Here is a 23,470-nt window from a genome sequence, read left to right as displayed (position 1 = left end):
CCCAACATCTGATCTCAGACCAGCCATAAAAGCATACGCCGCAGAAGCTCGGCAAAAAGAATGGGATACGCATACCAACAACGAACTATACAAGATAGTTTACAAGATAATTGGGGACAGTGGTAGCCTAGTGGATAGAGCTTTGCGCTATCATGCACCTGTATTTGTGCCGTCCTTCAAATAAACGCTTTCTTAATCTCGTTCATTCTTCTGACCCCCAATGAGAATCACAACATCTTCATCTCTGCCACCTCCAGCTCCAGTAATAATGTTCACTCTAGCTGACAGCATCTTTCTGATGTCTCACTTGATTTATCTGTGCTGGGCGTGTAGGGAGCCACTGCTATGCTACTTCTGTTCAAACAAGCTTTACAATGTCTTTACAACCCAAGGTTGTATTTCGGACAGCAGCTATTTATTCGTTATATTTATTCTTCTTGTATATGCGCCTAGTGCTTGGGTATGATGGTACATTCGGTATATCGTAATTGATTCCTCATACCGTATGTATTTTTTAAATACCGCCATATCGCCGCTTTATTTGATAAAGGGAGACGTAAGGGTAGTTGTACAACACTTAAATATTAAATAAACAATAAAAATTTTATTTATTGCAACTGTTTCACACATAATGATTCCATCATATATTGTGTCATGTTGTAGGGCCAAACAAAGCTTATAGTATGAAAACCTTCATTATATACATGGTGAAATTAAAACTGTGTATATTCTATGTACTTATGACAGTAAAATAAGCCACACACATGTAAATAAAACATACCGTGATACACTTAAAACCATCAGAATCTTAAAAAATACCCTGATACAAATTTTTGATCATACCGCCCAGCCCTAATATATACAGGGTGTCCGCGGATCCTTAAAAAGTCTTAAAAAGTCTTAAATTCGTCTGCCACTGGTCTTAAAAATGCCACAGAGTGTAAATATAATTTAGGTTTTATTTTCGCGGATTGTATCTCGTAATTTCCAGATTTCGTATGCAAATAGTTTAACTGTTTAAACGGCGGACTGAACTAAGCGGAACCAACGGCAGTCTTAATGGTTCCGAGGGGCGCTAATTTGAGGTAACCTTACGCTCATTACGGTCCTAAAATCTGATTGGCTGAGCCGCGTTCGAAGCCGTTGTAAAATCCCCGATAGACTCACACAGAGCCGTAGATAGAGAGAGTTGCGACACTCCTTGATCTCGCCGCTACGCGGTCACGTGGTTCATGTCACCCTCCAATAGTTCCAAACAAACCCGGCGCTGTCATGTTCTCATATGGGACAGGCAGCAGTGAGTGAAATATTAAACAGTAAATAATAAACATTTGTACAATTTCTGGGTATTTTCAACTGCGTTTACATTTACTGCATCTGCTTTAATATCAATTTGGTATATAAAGTGGAAGATTGATGTTTATAATGACTTAATAGGTCGTTCTTGTTAACACACAGTACATTATATTAGCATACATTACATAATGCGATATCATTAAGTAGTAGAGACAATATACAGTACAGAGATTAGACAGTTTTTTATGTTTTGTTTTTTACATAAACTAATCTCCCTTCACTTTCCTGAGGATTCATAATAATAATCATTTTGGTTAAACACTAAGCCATGTGGCTGGATTCATAAGGTTTACCTGCACTGAATGAACAGATTCATAAACACACTACCGTACCAATACCTTTAACATTATAGTGCAGGTACAGGAAATAGCATTAATTCATGTCTTATTTCATGAGTAAGTAATAATTTATTCCTACATGTAATACATGAATTAATTCATAATTAATATGCACTAGTTCATTTTGTCTAATGTAAGTGGTGGACAAGGTACACAAACCATGTAGTTGAGTTGAAGTAGAGATATCCAAGGTAACATATTACTCCAGTAAAAGTAGTAGTAAAAGTAAAAATACTCTTTACCTCCACTAAAGTACTAAACTAAATTTACCTTCAAATGTACTTAAGAATGAAAGTAAAAGTATAATGATTTATTATGGCTCTGATGTTTTATTATCATTTCTGTAACAAGACTCTTGATTAATCAACTTTTAATTAATCAATTTTAGGTGAAAAGACTCTAGTGTCAATAATTTAGCTTAGCTGACTAAGCTAAATTCAGTTATACCTATTAATTAAGATAAACATGTAACATTTAGTGCTGAGCAAATGCTAAATAATAACAGTATTAAGTATATTAATGACATCAAATTCATTATTTTTTTTAAAACAAAGCAACAAACAGCTAAAAATGCTTGATAAGTAGTGGAAATGAATGGGGCTCTATGGGATGTTTGGAACTATACAGAGCTCCACAACCCGGAAGCTGCACAGAAAATATGTCCCGCCCCCTTTCCAACGGTTCCCTATGGGAGTGTCGCCACTCTGTTCTCTGTACCGCTCTGGACTCACACCTAGGACCACCTCACATCATTCCATATTAATACGCCACTGAAAAGAAAAATGTAATGTTATTTTCGCCCTCATGTTGCCTAGCAACACTGTTAATCGAACTATTTTGCGTCGCGGAAGAATGCTTTATTGTAAGTTTATACACAATAAATACATTTATGAATTAAACATTGTTGTATTTATTATATTTTATGTTGACCGCCGTTTTATAAAAGCAATAAGCCACTCGAGACCGTGCGTTACTGTTATGATTTTAGCACGGGGAAAGAAGTTTTACCGTGCTAAAATCACAGTAACGCACGGCCTCTCGTGGCTTATTGCTTTATTTAATAACAGGGTTCGTACGGGTGCTTGAAATCCTTGAAAATGCTTGAATTTTAATGTCGTATTTTCCAGGTTTGAAAAGTGCTGGAATTTTGGGTAAAGTGCTTGAAAATGCTTGAAATCGTAACAGTATTTCTTTCACTACAAATAACTATCTGACCGAATAGTTCCCTTATTAGAGAAATAAAAAAAGTCACAGAGCCTAAAATGAAAACTGCTCCGCCTGTGTTTAAGAGTGATGCGAATTCCGGCTCTTTTTGGTGAGCCATTTGGCTCAGCTCACCGAGAAGAGTCGGCTCTTTCTGCTCCAAAATGGCTCTTCAATTTGACCACTTCTGCCTGTGGAGTGCCTGCCCGTGCCACGGAGAAAATTGTCGGCTCAAAGAGCTCGTTCGCGACCGACAGCTAGTGTGTGTGACTGTCTGCGATCTGCCAGTCTGTATTCATGTGTTCGCGAAGGATCCGATTCTATTGAACGGCTCTTTAAAATGAACGAAATGAACCGAGTCGCGCCTCTGGGAGCCGTTAGGTGTATTTTTTTTTTTTAATAGTTTTGCGCAGTTCTTATCGACTGTAATCCACCCATTCAGCTTCCATCAGTAAAGGGAATGAATCAGTCACAATGAGAGGCATAATAAAGAGCCGTACACACACACACACACACACACACACACACAGAGCCGTAACGGAGCAACAGATAGAACATGCAGAAAATAAGCAGTGCTCTTAGTATAATGACAAATAATTAAGAAATAAACTTGTTTAATTATGCTAAGATGTAACAGGACAGATTATTCCCGAGCAGAAAACTGAGACCCCCTTTTCAGTGTACAGACGGTTCTGGTTTATACAAAATATAAGTATAAATGGTTTTGGTTTATACAAAACTGTTCATTTAAGTTTAAATCATTAAATATTGGTTAAACAGAAAATACAGCACTTACATGCTTACAATAAAGTCTGTAAACATAATGTTGATGTGTGCTTTTTGCTGCTTTGTTACTGCGACAGTGGTCTTAATTTTTGTCTCAGAGTGGTATTAAAAAGTCTTAAAAAGTCTTAAATTTTATTTCCCAATACCTGCAGATACCCTGTATATATATGCTCTATTAGCTAACTGAAGCTTGATGCTGGTGTAATGCAATGTAAAGCTGTGAGTTGACTCTCTATTACTTGAAAAATAAATGATCAGCTTCAATAACTGACTGATCCTTTACTACCTAATATATTTGATCCCTTGATTGATGTCTTTGTAATGAGATATTCACTCTTATTCACTTTACACGTCAAGGGTTTCAGAGTTGTGGCTCATCGGCGAAGATGTTATGAATCAGCAGTTCCATCATTTGTAATCGCAAGTGACTTCAGATCCATGTGAACCAGAATGATTTGCTCTGTTATTCCGTAATTACATGAGCAGCCGAACAAAACGGAACAAAAAACAAAGAGAATTCAGGTACAGAACTTTTAAATGTCATCATGGATTTAAAAACACACCCTATCACAGGTTACCATGCAGTGCAAAAGAGGCATTTATTTCCTTATGCACAGTTGCTCCTGCTGCACCGAATTTGACCCCTGATCAGGATAAACTTGTTACCGACTAGTCAGAGTAGTTAAACAGGTCCTCCAGACCAAGCCTATCTGTTCTATGCTATATCTGGCTTCATCTCTGTCACTAATATGGCAGGTGTACACAACAAACTGGCAGTAGTCTGTGGCCCGACTGGAAACTTTAGAATGTCTACTGGTGTAATGGTTCAGCCTTGCCAGCAGATGGCGCCTCAGGATAACATTTATTGCTTAATCCACAAAGTTGAATCAGTTCATTTGGACACAAGTTTGTTGTAGAGAAACGTTTCGTCACTCAATCCGAATGTACTCTCGGGCCCCCTCCATGGTTCAGAGATGGTCGTTCCCTCTTCACAAGTACATCTATCACCATCTTACAACGCCGTAACAGAAGCTATACCCCAATCATGTGTGAAAGACACACATAACCGTTGTAATTAATGGTCACTGTGATTTGCATATGGACCTGATCACCGGTTCCATTGTTATGCAATGGGCGGTGATCGGTCGTTATGCAAATCGGCTGCATATAAGGTCGGGGTATCCACACCACCAGCTCAGACTGAAGAAGTCATTCGGATTGAGTGACGAAACGTTTCTCTACAACAAACTTGTGTCCAGATGAACTGATTCAACTTTGTGGATTTGTGTACCTGGATTATTGAACATGCATCAACAGACTCAAGACATTAAGTTTGTTGCAGAACTTTTGTAGCTGTGAGTTATTATGTATTTTGTATAATCTCAGCACATACTAATAGGCTTGGATTCTGCACCAGTTGAAGGTGTTGATTAAAGCTTTGTAAGAGCACGACCGACCCGAACAGCAGAGTAAAGCCGACTGCAGGGTCAAACACGTCAATCAGCCACAACGTTCATACTACTGACAGAAGTAAATAACATCTGTCCTGTGCTGAGACATATCAGTCACTTCTTAAAGTTGATCTGTTGGAAGCATAAAAAAACAAGCAACTCCAAGGATCCGAGAGACTTTGACAATGGCAAAATTGCGATGGCTTGACGGCCGCGTCCGAGCAGCTCCAAAAAGGACAATCGGTTCACCAGTTAAACATTGGTGGATACCAAGTAGTCGAGTGGGACGAGTCACTTGGACCTTAGTGAAGGTGATAAAAAAAAGTGGCCACAGGCTAAACGTGTTGGGAAAACATCCCAAGTTGCAAAAACTCATTTCAGGGAGGTACCCCCAGACCCAGACACCGAAACCCCCCCCCCCCCCCCCCCCCACACACACACTAAAGGATATGGGTGATAACAAAAACTTTTAGGAGCTGCTAACTGAGCTCCTAAGCTAACTGTTCGCCTCACAAACACATTAATGTGTACTACATAGTGCACTAGATAGTGTGAAAGATAATAGATTTATGTTACATACATAGTGCACTAGATTGTATATTAGAAAAGAATTTATGTTCCTTACTTAGTGCACTAGATAGTGTACTAGATAATAGACTTATGTTTCTTACATAATGCTTTAGGTAGCTTATTAGTTAACGGATTTAGGTTCCCTACATAGTGCACTAAATTGTATATCAGATAACAGATTTATGCTCCCTACATAGTGCACTAGATAGTGTATTAGATAACGCATTCATGTTCACTACATAGTGCACTAGAAAGTGTAACTAGATGATGATTTGTGTTCCTTACATAGTGCACTAGATTGTATATTCAATCATAGATTTATGTTCCCTACTTAGTGCACTAGACAGTATATTAGACAATTGATTTATGTTCCCTACACAGTGCACTAGATTGTATATCAGATCACGGATTTAATACGCGATGGGGAAAAAAGTCTGTGTCGCCTGCGTGTGCGCGTGTGTGCGCGTGTGTGTCGCTCTTGGCCGCTCGTTCTAGATTCCGGGAGATTTTATCTGACTTGCGTGCATCAGGGAGCCGCTCTGTATATGCGGGAGACTCCAGGAACTTCCGGGAGACTTGGGACGTCTGTGTTGGAGGGGCCATGTGATGATCCAGATCCTCTTGCGCAGATGGGGGTTGTGCAAGCAGGAACAATCAGGAATTGGAAATGACTCTATGGGGAGATAAAAAGGGAGAATCTAGGGGACAATAGGGTAGCTAAGTTAAGCATGGGTGCTTAGGTACAGTACAGGTGACTTGACGGTACAAACAAACACTAAATGTGGCATCATGGATTCATGAACATACCACTTTAATCTCTTAGACTTTAATCACTCTTACAGTCAGTCACTGGCACTTTTATTAGTTCTGCCAACAGATCAGATTTCTGTGTTTACACATGAACCACGATCGTAAAGAGGAAGTCTCTGTCCAAGTGTCTTTTCCACTGTGAGTCACATGACTCCGGAGTGTGAATAGCCATGTTATAACCGGTGTTTGTTCAGATGCAAACCTGATAGTACAGCTTGACTGACTGTACATAGGAGTTTTGGGTGCACTGTTGCTACCTGACTGTTTTATTTTTCCAGCATTATCGGAATTACCTGAATTAATATTCCAAACATTTTTCTTACAGAATGCTTCTAATTCTAAGATATTTTTGGCCCATCTTGCATATACACAGTGTTTTAATTTAACCCTCTGATTTGCAAAGCAAGCTGTAACGTCCCCGCTCCGACTATGTCCTTACCCAACATCTGATCTCAGACCAGCCATAAAAGCATACGCCGCAGAAGCTTGGCAAAAAGAATGGGATACGCATACCAACAACGAACTATACAAGATAGTTTACAAGATAATTGGGGACAGTGGTAGCCTAGTGGATAGAGCTTTGGGCTGTCAACCAGAAGACTCGCGGTTCAAATCCAGGCTCTGCTATGCAACCACTGTTGGGTCCTTGAGCAAGGCCCTTAACCCTGTCTGCTCCATGGGCGCCATACGATGGCTGACCCTGCGCTCTGACCCCGGCTTCCAAACAAGCTGGGATATGCGAAGAAAGAATTTCATTGTACTGTACACATGTATATATATATATGACAAATAAAGTATATCTTCTATCTCCTTCTGAGATCCACCCTACCATAAATGCTGATAGAGCTCTCTCTCTATTTCATCAGCTGCTCCCGTTAGGGGTCGCCGGCGGATCGTGATCCGCATTATTGATTTGGCACAGTTTTTACGCCGGATGTCCTTCCTGACACGACCCTCCCTATTTATCCGAGCTACAATGTACTGGTTTATGCATCCTAGTGATAAACGCTGATAGAGCTCAATACCCCAAAAAATGATGGGAACAGTGTTTATACACAAGATGCCGCACACCAAGAGGACACACCAAATTGACCCATACATGCTTGGTAAAAGGAGACCAGGCCCCGACTTGCCCCCTCTGTACATCAAGAACTTCTGTTAAACACATCCTCTACTCATGCCAACAAATGAACACCATCACAACACAATTCCCCCTAAAACTGCTTAAATTCTTGGATTCACTTGCAATTAAAAGCGCCATATAATTTAGACCCTCATAGTCACACAAACACTCCTAACCACCCTACGCACATGGAAAAAACGGACCCACCACCTTGACGTTTAAATAATCTATTAGCTAGCCATGATAATAGCTATCGCAGCTGACATGGTATTAAGAATATCATCTGCAAATACTTAGACGATCTTGCAATGGGATTTGGAGTTCTCCATCACGTGTGGTGTTTCCGCTACCACCCGTTCTGGAGCACTGACCAGACAGTAGGCGGACAGTTGGAGTTAAAAAGTTTCATATGTAATATTTATTATTTTAATTAAAAAATGCACATGACCCTTTAAAAGGCACAGTCACATACTAAAACATTTGTGGGATTAACCTGCTATCTACTAAATACATGTTTTATAAGAAAACAAGAGTTTTAAACCATGACCTACTGCTGATGTTGTGATAGGGTTGTTTGCAAGATTGAAAACAGCAGTGGACTTTATCCTGCAAGTAGAAAATAGTTTAAGCTGAACTACCATTGGAAAACAGTAGGAACTGGGGTGTATGTGTAACCAAAATAATTAGGATATTTTGCATCTTGTTGTTTTGTATTAGCTTTACTTATGTTATCAGGAGAAGCGTTAATGTTTTCTTATTCTTCTGCTTTTTGGGTAGCACTGTCGCCTCACAGCAAGAAGGTCCTGGGTTCGAACCCCAGGTGGGGCGGTCTGGGTCCTTTCTGTGTGGAGTTTGCATGTTCTCCCCGTGTGGGTTTCCTCCTGGTGCTCCGATTTCCTCCCACAGTCCGTGCAAGTGAGGTGAACTGGTGACACTAAATTGTCCATGACTGTGTTCAGTATAACCTTGTGAACTGATGAATCTTGTGTACCGCTCCTGTCATGAATGTAACCAAAGTGTAAAACATGACTTAAAAATCTTAATAAACAAACAAAAACGTTTGTTTATTTTATATTTTGATGGGACATTTACATTTTTAGCAGCTGCTTTTACTAGGGTTGGGCGATATTGCCGATTTTCATACCGTCATACCGTCTTCATAAAATACCGCGGTAATACGGGGGGGTTGGGGGGTTCGTGCGGACGTCTCTCTGTTAGTAATGGGTCATTCGCGAGCGATCCGATTCTATTGAACGGCTCTTTCAAATGAACCGAGTCGCATCTCTGGGAACCGTTATATATATGTTCTATATGTTCTTTTCATTTTTGCGCCGTTCTTATTGGCTGTAATGCACCAATTCTGCTTCACATCAGTACGGGGAATTAATCAGTCATAATAAAAGCTGTTTATTGTCGGAATTCAAATCCGAAATCCGAGTATCGCGAAGAGTGAGCGCGACACACACACACACACACACAGAGATAATATTATATTGTATAAACTTGCACAAGTGTGTTTTTTTTGCAAGTTCGGGCTTGTCAGTGAATGTAACCGTATTCGGTACAAAGAGATGTTATATCGACATGCCAGCGCGTTGTGCCACCCCATCCCATGGTTTTGAATGGCAAGATACTAACTGTTAGCTTAGCGAGCAAAACCCGATGGAATCGCTGTCTAAGTAGCGCGTTCGAATAACCTGCCTTATAATAAAGTCATTGACTTAATAGAATCCTCTCTACCGAGGCAGCTGCCTGTGTAGGCAGTAAGACAGAAAGGCAGCTCACTAGGTGTTTGAACACACCCTATGTAGAGAGCTCCTTAGCTTTTGTGTTATCGCCTCAAAAAGTAAGTGGATGCGCGCAGGTCTTAAAGTCTCCGTTTTCAAGGTGGACCTTAAGCAGAAATTTGCCGCTTCACATTTTTAAAATACCGTCACCATTTTAAAATACCGCGGTATACCGTCATACCGCCCAACCCTAGCTTTTACCCAAGCGACTTACAGTACAGCATATTATCTAATCAATTGGGGGTTAAGGGCCTTGCTCAAGGGCCCGACAGTGGGTGGGGCAGTCCCTTCGCCACTAGGCTACCACTAGGCCTTAGTGATTAGTGGGACACCTGAAGCTTGTCAGTTAACAGTCAGTCGTCAGCTGGATAAAACTAAATTTGCATCCCTGTTGTTCACACTTGCACAATGCATCCTGGGAGAAAAATAAGTCTCAAGTGAGCATATAAGAGATACCATGATATTACTGGCTCACGTTTCTCCACATCAGATGTGGTTCTGTTGTTGAAAGTTAATCATTTTCTAAATACAAAGTCGTGGTCTCTCTCTCTCTCTCTCTCTCTCTCTCTCTCTCTCTCTCTCTCTCTCTCTCTCTCTCAGAGTAAATCTGAAGCTCTTTGTTGTCGTGCAGAGCTTCCCGTAACACCGCAGCCCTGTTTTCTCTTTACCGAGAGTGATCCGTTTGTATTCAAACAGGCTAAAATTAGTCACTCACTGCTTCAGCGTTGGCGCTCAGTGCCAGCTCTCCAGGGCGAATGCTGCTCGCTGATTTGTTAAATAAAGCAGGAGGACGAGCGAGAGAGGAAATGCACTCGGTCTTGCATTGCTCTGTTCAGCTGAGAGGAAATACTGAGAAACACTGCCTTCCTGCCGCACACAGGGAGGTGTGTGTGTGTGTGAGTGTGTGTGTGTGTGTGTGTGTGTGTGGATCGTGTTACAACAGCAGCAGAATTTGAAACCTTCCGTGCAGCTTGCTTATATCAGTTAAACAATCCGGGTACTGTTTAGGTTCCTGCCTCTTTTAGATTCTCAGTTTTGTTAGGCTAACTAGCCAAAATAACTTTATTAGGGTTTACATTTATTGTTGACACATGTTTAAAATGGGTTTTTGTTTCTAAATTTTAACAGTCATCTGACTGAATGAATCTTCCGGTCTATAATTCTCTGAAGCCATTAGGCCACGGTTTGGTTATCAGTAATTTACATAGTTTAATTTACATCAACCGCTCTATCCTGGTCAGGACCATCCAGGAAACACTGGGCACAAGGCCGGAATACCTTGGGCAGGGTGCCAGTCTATCGCAGGGCTTAAGATCACTCAGCCAATCACATTACTCTATGCCGGGGGGTTCCCCAACGTCGCTGACAGATTACTAAACTGATTCATCTTGTTTAACAGCAAATAGCAGTGAGTAACAAGCATCTGAGAAGGTGCATGAAGCAACATTTAGCTTCTTGAAGCTGCATGAATCATTTACATTTTACATTTTCAGCATTTAGCAGATGCTCTTATCCAGAGCGACTTACAGAAGTGCTTCCATAGTGAACATTTCCTTACTCTAGTTTAAGTACAACAACAGTCCAAGAACACAAATCTGCTGAAACCCTGTTAGAACCAAGAAATGAATAAGAGCGTTAGTAAGTAAGTAAGTACAAGTCAGATTAAGTGCTTAGTTAAAAGGTGATGAAGATTTTTAATTATTTTTTAAAGACAGCGAGAGACTCAGATGTTCGGACAGACAGAGGAAGCTCGTTCCACCACTTGGGTGCCGGTACAGAGAAGAGCCTTGATGCTGATGCTCGTCTTCCTTGAGTCCTGGGTGGAGGATCAAGTCGAGAGAGACTAGTGGCTCGGAGGTTGTGTGGTACAGAGCGGGGTTTTATCGAAGGTAGCTCGGGGCTGGTCCATTTTTGCCTTTGTGGGCGAGCATCAGTGTTTTAATCTGAATGTGTGCAGCTACAGGAAGCCAGTGAAGAGAATGCAGCAGTGGGGTGATGATGAGGCAGCAGTGGGGTAATGATGAGGCAGCAGTGGGGTGATGTGGCAGCAGTGGGGTGATGATGAGGCAGCAGTGGGGTGATGGTGTGGCAGCAGTGGGGTGATGGTGAGGCAGCAGTGGGGTGATGATGAGGCAGCAGTGGGGTGATGTGGCAGCAGTGGGGTGATGTGGCAGCAGTGGGGTTATGATGTGGCAGCAGTGGGGTGATGTGGCAGCAGTGGGGTTATGATGTGGCAGCAGTGGGGTTATGTGGCAGCAGTGGGGTTATGATGTGGCAGCAGTGCGGTTATGTGGCAGCAGTGGGGTGATGGTGTGGCAGCAGTGGGGTGATGTGGCAGCAGTGGGGTTATGATGTGGAAGCAGTGCGGTTATGTGGCAGCAGTGGGGTGATGGTGTGGCAGCAGTGGGGTGATGTGGCAGCAGTGCGGTTATGTGGCAGCAGTGGGGTTATGTTGTGGCAGCAGTGCGGTTATGTGGCAGCAGTGGGGTTATGATGTGGCAGCAGTGCGGTTATGTGGCAGCAGTGGGGTGATGTGGCAGTGTTTAGGTTGGTTAAAAACCAGGCGATCAGCTGCATTTTGAATGAGCTGCAAGTGTTTAATAGTGGACATGGGAGCTCCTGCCAGGAGGGAGTTGCAGTAGTCCAACCGTGAGCTTACAGGTGACTGCACCAGAATCTGAGTAGCTTCCATGGAGAGAAATGGACAAATCCTCCTGATGTTGTAGAGAAGGAACCGGCACGATCTCGTTATGTTGGCTACACGGAGAGAAGGTCAGCTGGTTATCCAGGATGACACCAAGGCTCCTTACATTATCAGATGCTCTGATCTGGTCATCAAGAGAGACGACTAGGTCCTGGGTTGGAGATTGATCTCCAGGAATGAGTAGCAGCTCTGTCTTGCTGGAATTGAGTTTTAGATGATGAACCGACATCCATTGTGAGATATCTCGCAGAGGAAATGACAGAATGAGCTGAGTATCATCTGCATAGGAGTGGTAAGAGAAGCCATGGGAGGCTATGATCTTACCCAAGGAGCGGGTGTAGATAGAGAAAAGAAGTGGGCCAAGTACAGAGCCCTGAGGAACACCGGTTGAGATGTACTGTAGATCCCCTCCATGACACTTGGTAAGAGCACCCTTCCAGGTAGGAGGCCATCCATTGCCATGCCGAACCGGTTACTCCAAGGTTGGAGAGAGTAGACAAGAGAATGCTGGGATTTACTGAATCAGCATGCCAGCGTACACCTTTGTACAGCTCTACATCTAGCTCATTTGTTTGCATCTGTGTGTGTCTTGTTCAGGTGTAAGTACTGGCACTATAATGAGAACCTGCTGACATCGAGTGTGATAATAGTGTTCCATAATGAAGGCTGGTCCACTCTGATGAGGACCGTACACAGCGTCATCAAGAGGACGCCCCCCAAGTACCTGGCCGAGATCGTCCTGATCGATGACTTCAGCAACAAAGGTAAGACTCGCTCACACCGAGACGCGGTAGATGCTCGCAGTAGCATCATTTATCCAGAGAGGTCACTAAATCCCCCAGATCTTTTGAAATGACATTCTGCAGCTTTAAAGAATTACCAGAGAGGATTTACTTGGGATTTTTTGTTTTTTTCATATGAACTGTTTTCATGTCTTTTTTCTTTCATTCTTTCTTCTAGCTCACCTGAAAGAGAGACTAGAGGAATACATAAAGCAGTGGAATGGGCTAGTCAAGCTCTTCCGCAATGAGAAAAGGGAAGGACTGATCCAGGCCAGGAGTATAGGAGCACGCAAAGCCACTGTGGGACAGGTATGCTGGCTTGATCTTTGTTAAGGTACTGGACAGTTATTCAGAAGGTGGCTGGTTCAAGCCCCACTGTTGTGCCCCTAAACTAGGTCCTTAATCCTTAATTGCTTGCACTGGCTATTTGGTAGCATGTGTAGGTTATAGATGTAATGTAAATTATTATAGGGCTGCACATTTGGAATACCTGAAACAAAACCTCATCACAAACTTGCTAACAGGTGTATAAAAAAATCAAGTAATTAAATGCTTCCAACTTGGATGGAGTGGATGGATGGATGGATGGGTGGAGTGGGTGGATGGATGGAGTGGATGGATGGATGGATGGATGGATGGAGTGGGTGGATGGATGGATGGGTGGAGTGGGTGGATGGATGGATGGATGGAGTGAGTGGATGGATGGATGGATGGGTGGATGGAGTGGATGGATGGATGGATGGATGGAGTGGGTGGATGGGTGGATGGAGTGGATGGATGGAGTGGATGGGTGGAGTGGGTGGATGGATGGAGTGGATGGATGGATGGATGGAGTGGGTGGATGGATGGATGGGTGGATGGAGTGGGTGGATGGATGGATGGATGGAGTGGATGGATGGGTGGAGTGGGTGGATGGATGGAGTGGATGGATGGATGGATGGATGGATGGGTGGAGTGGGTGGATGGATGGATGGGTGGAGTGGGTGGATGGATGGATGGAGTGGATGGATGGAGTGGATGGATGGAGTGGATGGATGGGTGGAGTGGATGGAGTGGATGGATGGATGGAGTGGATGGATGGAGTGGATGGATGGAATGGATGGAGTGGATGGATGGATGGAGTGGATGGATGGAGTGGATGGATGGATGGAGTGGATGGATGGAGTGGATGGATGGGTGGAGTGGGTGGATGGATGGAGTGGATGGATGGATGGATGGATGGAGTGGGTGGATGGATGGATGGATGGAGTGGGTGGATGGATGGATGGATGGATGGATGGAGTGGGTGGATGGAGTGGGTGGATGGATGGATGGATGGGTGGAGTGGGTGGATGGGTGGAGTGGGTGGATGGGTGGAGTGGATGGATGGAGTGGGTGGATGGAGTGGGTGGATGGATGGATGGATGGATGGGTGGAGTGGGTGGATGGGTGGATGGGTGGATGGATGGATGGGTGGAGTGGGTGGATGGATGGATGGGTGGATGGATGGATGGATGGAGTGGATGGATGGAATGGATGGAGTGGGTGGATGGAGTGGGTGGATGGATGGATGGATGGGTGGAGTGGGTGGATGGGTGGAGTGGATGGATGGAGTGGGTGGATGGAGTGGGTGGATGGATGGATGGATGGATGGGTGGAGTGGGTGGATGGGTGGATGGGTGGATGGATGGATGGGTGGAGTGGGTGGATGGATGGATGGGTGGATGGATGGATGGATGGAGTGGATGGATGGAATGGATGGAGTGGATGGATGGATGGAGTGGATGGATGGATGGAGTGGATGGATGGAGTGGATGGATGGGTGGAGTGGGTGGATGGATGGATGGATGGGTGGAGTGGGTGGATGGGTGGATGGGTGGATGGATGGATGGGTGGAGTGGGTGGATGGATGGATGGGTGGATGGATGGATGGATGGAGTGGATGGATGGAATGGATGGAGTGGATGGATGGATGGAGTGGATGGATGGAGTGGATGGATGGGTGGAGTGGGTGGATGGATGGAGTGGATGGATGGATGGATGGATGGATGGATGGATGGAGTGGGTGGATGGATGGATGGATGGAGTGGGTGGATGGATGGATGGATGGATGGATGGAGTGGGTGGATGGAGTGGGTGGATGGATGGATGGATGGGTGGAGTGGGTGGATGGGTGGAGTGGATGGATGGAGTGGGTGGATGGATGGATGGATGGATGGGTGGAGTGGGTGGATGGGTGGATGGGTGGATGGATGGATGGGTGGAGTGGGTGGATGGATGGATGGGTGGATGGATGGATGGGTGGAGTGGGTGGATGGATGGATTAAATGGCAGACAGAGTAAAGAACAGACAGGAGGACATATGGGTGGATGGAGAGACAGACAGACGGATTTAGTGACGCACAGACGGACAGAAGAACACACAAGCATCGATTTATAGTCTGTACTGAGCACTTGGCATAAGACAAACCTGCATTAACCCAGTGATGAACCCTGTAACTGACTGTAACTCCTCTCCACAGGTGTTGATCTACCTGGATGCTCATTGTGAAGTTGGGATAAACTGGTACGCTCCGCTGGTGGCCCCCATATCCAAGGACCGGTAAGGTCATTTAAACGTTCTTATAGGTCGCTATTACGTGAGAAGCGTTTTGAGCTTTGCTCACTGCGAGGCGGGGCTCATATCGTCACTCACCACAGCGTTTAAGCCTTTCACATGATATATGGTAAAACCGCTTTACGCTGGCTGTACCACAGAGCGTTAAGAATGTAAACAATTCATTATACTGACAGCTTTGTATGAAATTAATTTTAGTTTAAAACGAGATTGCTCCGCACTATCGAGTTTAATCAGGTTGAACTTTAAGGGCAGCAACAAGCTGTAGAAATTGAGCATATTTATATTAAATACGTACTGATCTGCTTAATTTATTCAACGATTAGGGTGACACCTTTGGTTACATCAATTCTTTTGAATAAATGTATAGGTTAATATTACATTTTCTGACCAGTCGTATCCACTCAAGTCATTTTATTATCTGAAGTGAAGACGGCTCAGCTTTAACACATTTTCTAAAGTTTTCATTTTGAATTGTTTAGTCCTTTACATACGACAGAACTTTATTAAAGGTTTTATAAATGGATACATGCAAATGAGTATAAATAATAGCATTTTTTTTTGTGATATTGACATTAAAACTACCTCCTGGTTTCTACACTCACTGTCCATAAGCTCCACTTACAATATAGAAGCACTTTGTAGTTCTACAATTACTGACTGTAGTCCATCTGTTTCTCCACATACTTTTTTAACCTGTTCTTCAGTGGTCAGGACCCCCACAGGACCACCACAGAGCAGGTATTATTTAGGTGGTGGATCATTCTCAGCACTGCAGTGACACTGACATGGTGGTGGTGTGTTAGTGTGTGTTGTGCTGGTATGAGTGGATCAGACACAGCAGCGCTGCTGGAGTTTTACCGTGTCCACTCACTGTCCACTCTATTAGACACTCCTACCTAGTCGGTCCACCTTGTAGATGTAAAGTCAGAGACGATCGCTCATCTATTGCCGCCGTTTGAGTCGGTCATCTTCTGTTGGCTGGATGTTTTTGGTTGGTGGACGATTCTCAGTCCAGCAGTGACCGTGAGGTGTTTAAAAACTCCAGCAGCGCTGCTGTGTCTGATCCACTCATACCAGCACAACACACACTAACACACCACCACCATGTCAGTGTCACTGCAGTGCTGAGAATCATCCGCCACCCAAATAATACCTGCTCTGTGGTGGTCCTGTAGGGGTCCTGACCATTGAAGAACAGCATGAAAGGGGGCTAACAAAGCATGCAGAGAAACAGATAGACTACAGTCAGTAATTGTAGAACTACAAAGTGCTTCTATATGGTAAGTGGAGCTGATAAAACGAGTGTAGAAACAAGGAGGTGGTTTTAATGTTATGGCCAATCAGTGTATATTTGTATTTTTTTATTTTAATAAGTGCATTTCAGGGTATCCAAGGATGCTGTACAGATAAGTAACAGCACATTAAATACATTGGAATGGACATAATCCAAAATAAATAGATAATAGGTAAACAATATGTAAATATACTGAGAGGTAAATGTATGTAAATGAACTGATATAATAAATCTACGTAAGACTAAATCATCACAGCAGCACCAGTAACACCAGGTCAGTAAAACTTCAGTGATCTATCTGTCCAATTCGGAAGTACAAGCGATTGTTTCCCACTGGTGATTGAATTGTACTCTTAGGAATTTCACCGTCTAGCTTCTTGTTTTCTGCAGGACTTTAAGACTTTACAATCACACCACAGGTCCTGCTACCTGCTTCCTGCTGTACAGCATAACCTGGCCATGTTATTGTGCTGTTGACGTTTTACAGAACCGCTTGCACAGTTCCTCTGATAGATTACATAGACGGCAATGATTATACGGTAGAGCCTCAGCAGGGCGGAGACGAGGACGGCCTAGCACGAGGAGCCTGGGACTGGAGCCTGCTGTGGAAAAGGGTTCCTCTGAACAGCAGAGAGAAGAAGAAGAGAAAGAATAAGACAGAACCTTATCGGTAAACACTGGGAACACAGCATGACCATTAAACCCCCTGTCTGTCTCTCTCTCCTGTGTGTATGTCCTCCCCCACCCTGTGTGTGTGTGTGTGTGTGTGTGTGTGTGTGTGTGTGTGCGTTTGCATGGATTTCGCCCCTTCCTTCCCCCTCCATCATCCATCACTGGTGTTAGAACGGTGTGCACGGTGCCTCTGATTGATTCCATTAATGGGGAGACTTACTCCATCGAGCCCCAGGGCGGTGGGGACGACGATGGCTTTGCCCGAGGAGCATGGGACTGGAGCATGCTGTGGAAACGAGTCCCGCTCGGTAGCCGAGAGAAGCAGATGAGATTAACTAAAACTGAGCCCTATCGGTAATTTATTACTTAATTTTAAACTAATTGGGGGCCACAATGAACAGATCTCTGGTGGTGGGCTTGATTCTTTCAATTTACTAACAAGGCTAGATGCTAACAGCTCTAACCCTCAGTTTAAAAGTATATTCTAATATATGAAACGTCTGGGTCGATGGTGAAATTCGAAATGCTTTTAAATGCGATCCATAAGAGGTTGTAAAAGTACAGAAGGCCACCACATTTGGTGCACCAAATTTTAAGCTGACGGAGTTACCTTCTATACCTTTATGGCACTATGGACTGTCAAAAACCTTCATCCGTTAAAAGATGAGGCAGTATGTGAAATGCTAATAAAATAAAATGCTAATTTAAATAAAAAAAGCAGGGTGCTTTTCCTTCTTTGGCTCCCATAGTTAAGAGTCAACACAGCAGATCATTCTGATCAACGTACCACCATTCTTACTCCTGACGCAGACCTCCTTATTACATCCGGGTTTGGGGCCAGCACTGAGAGCGCACTGACAAGTGGACACTCACCCCCTTCCCAATGGACCCCCAGCACTCCCAAAAAATAGCCAGTAGTGTTGGTGTGGCAGCCTGAAATGTTCTGTAGGAGCCCCAAAAACAGTTTTTGTGATTAATTGTACAATACCGTAATACAGAGGTCCCCAACCTTTTTTGCAGCACAAACCGGTTTCATATAAGATATAATTTCATGGACCGGCGGGGGCGGGAGGATTTAAAATAGAATGGCTATAGAATGGAAAATCAGTGTGAATCCTGAGCTTTTTTCGATGCAACGAGACGCTGCTCCCACCTAGTGGTGATTGGAGACAATAACACCCGAAGAGTTTTGGAAATGTAATTGCTCTTGTAGCGATCTCTAATTATTTATTCTTTCTGTGCGGCCCGGTAATAAATGACCCATGGATCGGTACCGGTCCACGGCCCGGTGGTTGGGGACCACTGCCGTAATACACTGTCGAGTCAGATTATTATGACCACTTCTTACTTTCAATGGCTGTGGCAGCGTTATGGTATGGGGAATGTTTTTGTGACATTCTCCGAGTCCATATATCCATGTGGGTAAGAATCCATCCTTGCAGATCATGTACCCATACATGCTGATTGTCTTCCCTGGCCTGGGATGGATGGGATCTTCCAGCAAGACCAGCTAGAAATGTCTGACATTGGTTGGAAGAGTATGACTAAGACTTCCAAGTATTACCCTGCCCCCTCATTCCCCAGACCTGAATCTAACTGAGCGTCTGTGGGACCACCTCGATCGTCATGCTCCTCCCCCAGGCCCCCTCCAGCAGCTGTGGGAGGCGCTGCAGTCAACATGGCTCCAGATACCTGTGAGAACCTACCAGGACCTTATAGAGTCACTCCCAGCCCGTCTAGCTGCTCTCGGCTGCAGACGGATGTTATTCGGGATATTATCTGGGACCCAAGAAGGATGGGTCGCCACTGTCGCCCTCGGCTTGCTCAACAGGGGTTTTTGGTCTGTTGGTCCTGGATTCTGTAAAGTTGCTTTGAGACAATGTTCATTGTGAAAAGCGCTATATATACTGTAAATCTGACTTGGTCGACAGTGTATTTGGCCTCCTTCTTAATTCTGATTAAAAGTCTGACGATGCAACCAAGTAAACACAACATACAGTTTGAAAAGAAAACTTGGAGCAGCGGCGAGTTATCCAGGAATTCTCTGGCCCATCAGGATTTCTTGATGATTCTCAAGCCCTTGTAGTTTTATTTCGTAGACAGTTATGATGTATGGATGCTTTGCTGCTTCAGGATTGTGACTGGCCTAGTATATCATAATAAAAAACATCTAATTGATAGTGTGCGATTTTGTATCAGGTTTTAAATCTTGTAAAATGAGCATCAATCGAATACAATATCGACATATTTTGACCAATCAGAACTGAGAATTCCACAGCACTGTGGTATAATTGACACAAAAACACGTCATGTCATTGATCCATGTAGTAATCACAACTACTGGCACCGTGTCAAAACCAACGAATCAAATAAAACGAAGGTAATTTCATTCAAGACTCAAAAATCAACGGTACATGAGAGTAAAATCTTGTCTCTTCAGTCACTGCATGCTTCATCTCCATTCTACATGGTCCTCTCACCATGTCACACTCTGGTTTTGAGTATCTAGAACCGTAATATTTCAGCTTCAGAATGTTTTGACTGAGAACTTTCATTGCTTTTTTACTTTTTAGTTCCTCTCTGGAGTTTTAGGACTATTAAAGCCAACAGGAGATATTAAATCGATCATAAACTTGCTTTAGCTTCGTTATAAACAGGATTTATAAACTACAGCTGAGGTCTGTAGCCATAAAAATCTTTGCTTCTGCTTTTTCTGTCCTTGTGTGGTCAGCACCAAACTTTTGTCCAGCATAAAGGTGCTGATTTTGGAGCAGGCCATCAGGGATTCTCTGTTCTGTAGTGAGTTGGAGGTTAATAAATTGTTTTTGGCAGTGCAGCGTGGATATTATGGTTTGGCATTGATGATAAGGTTACAAATACTGTAAAATTTGTGTATGCCGATGTGTTCTGATATAAACTATATTATGCCCCTGTCCCACCTTTTCCAAACCCCTTATCTTGCATTACAATTGGCTGTAGTTCGACACCGCACTCGCTGCCAGTCGGCCGACTGATCCAGATATCTTGCATGCTAGATTTTTTTCTTCAGCCGCTTGGATCGAGTTGTTGAGCAGTTCACTCATATTCGATCCCCAAGCGAACGCCAAGTTGCTCCCAAGCCGGCAAATCTAGCGCCATCCAGTCGGCAAGCGAAAATCAGGGCAAAAATTGTGTAGTGTGAACTAGGCATTTCTTGCTCAACAGTCTTGAAACATACAACACTGCAAAGCTTACTTGACTGTGGACAGGGACAGCTTTCTGTTCATGGCAGACAGTTTTTTTTCCAAGCTTGACAAGAGACCACTGTTCTACGTACTCGCAGTCTGACCAGTTTAGAAAGACGTCACCGGCTGTAATCAGAAACAATCAAGGAAACAGACGTCCATATTGCATATTCAAACAAATATTTCTACTCCAACAGTGGAATTTTTGCAGATTTAATCATCAAACAAAATGTTAAAATACCAGTGGTACCAGTCCTGATGTTGTCACTGGTCACTGAGGTAACATGGTCTGTCTGGACTACACTAAACTTTAACTGGTCATAATGTCAAAGAGAACAGCTTCATGATTTCTGGAATTGTAGTTTTGCTCTGTGTCCATTAGTAGTTTGCAGGAGTATCAAGCAAATTACATTGCACAATACCTAAATAAACCCAGCTAGTCCAGAGTTCGAGTTCTCAGACACGCTATTGGTCAGTCGAGGATGGTGGGTGTTACTGTATTGTGCCCAGTAATTTCGGAAAACCAGACAAACCACGACCCTGACCAGGATAAAGAACGAAAGAGGTGGTGAAACATGAACATGTCAAAATCGGTTTGTTTGTTTGTTTGTTTTTCACTCACCCATTGGATGTTTTCTTCATGTGCGCACCCCTTAATTTTTGTTTATCCCCTAAAGTGTTAGAACCCAGTTTACTCCTAATCTTAGCAGGACTTTCATGCTGTCACACTGGTCTTTGTTGTAGATACAGTACATGGCTCATGAACTGGAACAGAAAGTTAAAACCATGGATAAACTGGGTTCCCAACGTTTATACCCCAATATGTTCAATTATAAATGACTTCATGTAACTACTGTGTGAGGTTTGACTCCTGTCTGCTTTTGGACGTTAGGTCTCCTGCTATGGCTGGTGGGCTGTTCGCTATAGAGCGAGATTTTTTCTTCGAGCTCGGCCTCTATGACCCTGGTCTGCAGATCTGGGGAGGAGAGAATTTCGAGATCTCGTATAAGGTAAACAAAAGGGTTTTTTTCCACTCCTCGATTTTCTGCTCCTCGATTTTCTGCCCTCATTTTGAAGATGTTTACTGATGTGAATTCCCTGGCATAATCTTGTTAGTATTTTACCTACGAAAGAACTGTACATTTAAATGCTTTGTAAACATTCAACTTTGTTAATTGTACAAATACTATGACCATAAGCCTGTTGGACATTCCATACCAATGGGCGTTAATATACGTAGAGCTCTGTTCACCCTTTTTCACAGCTAAAACAGGCTCTTCTGAAAAGGCTTTAAACAAGATTTTGAAGTGTGTCTGTGGACATTTGTGCCCATTTAGCCAGTGTAGCATTTAAAATATCCTTTATTTGTCATATATACATATACAGGTCCTTCTCAAAAAATTAGCATATTGTGATAAAGTTCATTATTTTCCATAATGTAATGATAAAAATTAAACTTTCATATATTTTAGATTCATTGCACACCAACTGAAATATTTCAGGTCTTTTATTGTTTTAATACTGATGATTTTGGCATACAGCTCATGAAAACCCAAAATTCCTATCTCAAAAAATTAGCATATTTCATCCGACCAATAAAAGAAAAGTGTTTTTAATACAAAAAAAGTCAACCTTCAAATAATTATGTTCAGTTATGCACTCAATACTTGGTCGGGAATCCTTTTGCAGAAATGACTGCTTCAATGCGGCGTGGCATGGAGGCAATCAGCCTGTGGCACTGCTGAGGTGTTATGGAGGCCCAGGATGCTTCGATAGCGGCCTTAAGCTCATCCAGAGTGTTGGGTCTTGTGTCTCTCAACTTTCTCTTCACAATATCCCACAGATTCTCTATGGGGTTCAGGTCAGGAGAGTTGGCAGGCCAATTGAGCACAGTAATACCATGGTCAGTAAACCATTCACCAGTGGTTTTGGCACTGTGAGCAGGTGCCAGGTCGTGCTGAAAAATGAAATCTTCATCTCCATAAAGCTTTTCAGCAGATGGAAGCATGAAGTGCTCCAAAATCTCCTGATAGCTAGCTGCATTGACCCTGCCCTTGATAAAACACAGTGGACCAACACCAGCAGCTGACATGGCACCCCAGACCATCACTGACTGTGGGTACTTGACACTGGACTTCAGGCATTTTGGCATTTCCTTCTCCCCAGTCTTCCTCCAGACTCTGGCACCTTGATTTCCGAAAACAGTACTTTGGACCACTGAGCAACAGTCCAGTGCTGCTTCTCTGTAGCCCAGGTCAGGCGCTTCTGCCGCTGTTTCTGGTTCAAAAGTGGCTTGACCTGGGGAATGCGGCACCTGTAGCCCATTTCCTGCACACGCCTGTGCACGGTGGCTCTGGATGTTTCTACTCCAGACTCAGTCCACTGCTTCCGCAGGTCCCCCAAGGTCTGGAATCGGCCCTTCTCCACAATCTTCCTCAGGGTCCGGTCACCTCTTCTCGTTGTGCAGCGTTTTCTGCCACACTTTTTCCTTCCCACAGACTTCCCACTGAGGTGCCTTGATACAGCACTCTGGGAACAGCCTATTCGTTCAGAAATTTCTTTCTGTGTCTTACCCTCTTGCTTGAGGGTGTCAATGATGGCCTTCTGGACAGCAGTCAGGTCGGCAGTCTTACCCATGATTGCAGTTTTGAGTAATGAACCAGGCTGGGAGTTTTTAAAAGCCTCAGGAATCTTTTGCAGGTGTTTAGAGTTAATTCGTTGATTCAGATGATTAGGTTAATAGCTCGTTTAGAGAACCTTTTCATGATATG

General features: G+C 43.5%; 1 protein-coding gene across 2 annotated transcripts in view; it reads left to right on the top strand.

Moving 5' to 3' along the window:
• galnt7 (UDP-N-acetyl-alpha-D-galactosamine: polypeptide N-acetylgalactosaminyltransferase 7) overlaps positions 1 to 23,470 on the top strand; it is a 42,018-nt gene that overhangs the window by 10,218 nt on the left and 8,330 nt on the right. The window contains exons 3-7 of one of the 2 annotated variants that reach the window (XM_062994764.1): positions 12,726 to 12,892; positions 13,089 to 13,219; positions 15,412 to 15,491; positions 17,647 to 17,829; positions 21,592 to 21,709. In XM_062994764.1, coding sequence (XP_062850834.1) covers positions 12,726 to 12,892; positions 13,089 to 13,219; positions 15,412 to 15,491; positions 17,647 to 17,829; positions 21,592 to 21,709 — 679 coding nt within the window. Of the gene's footprint in view, positions 1 to 12,725; positions 12,893 to 13,088; positions 13,220 to 15,411; positions 15,492 to 17,290; positions 17,474 to 17,646; positions 17,830 to 21,591; positions 21,710 to 23,470 lie in introns of both variants that reach the window. The other variant, XM_062994763.1, reaches the window with a different exon arrangement.

This window comes from Trichomycterus rosablanca, chromosome 5 (genome assembly GCF_030014385.1).
Source record: "Trichomycterus rosablanca isolate fTriRos1 chromosome 5, fTriRos1.hap1, whole genome shotgun sequence".
In the NCBI taxonomy this organism is placed as follows: Eukaryota; Metazoa; Chordata; class Actinopteri; order Siluriformes; family Trichomycteridae; genus Trichomycterus; species Trichomycterus rosablanca.
Note: the sequence above shows the minus strand (reverse complement) of the source record. Positions and strands in the feature narration are given on the sequence as shown.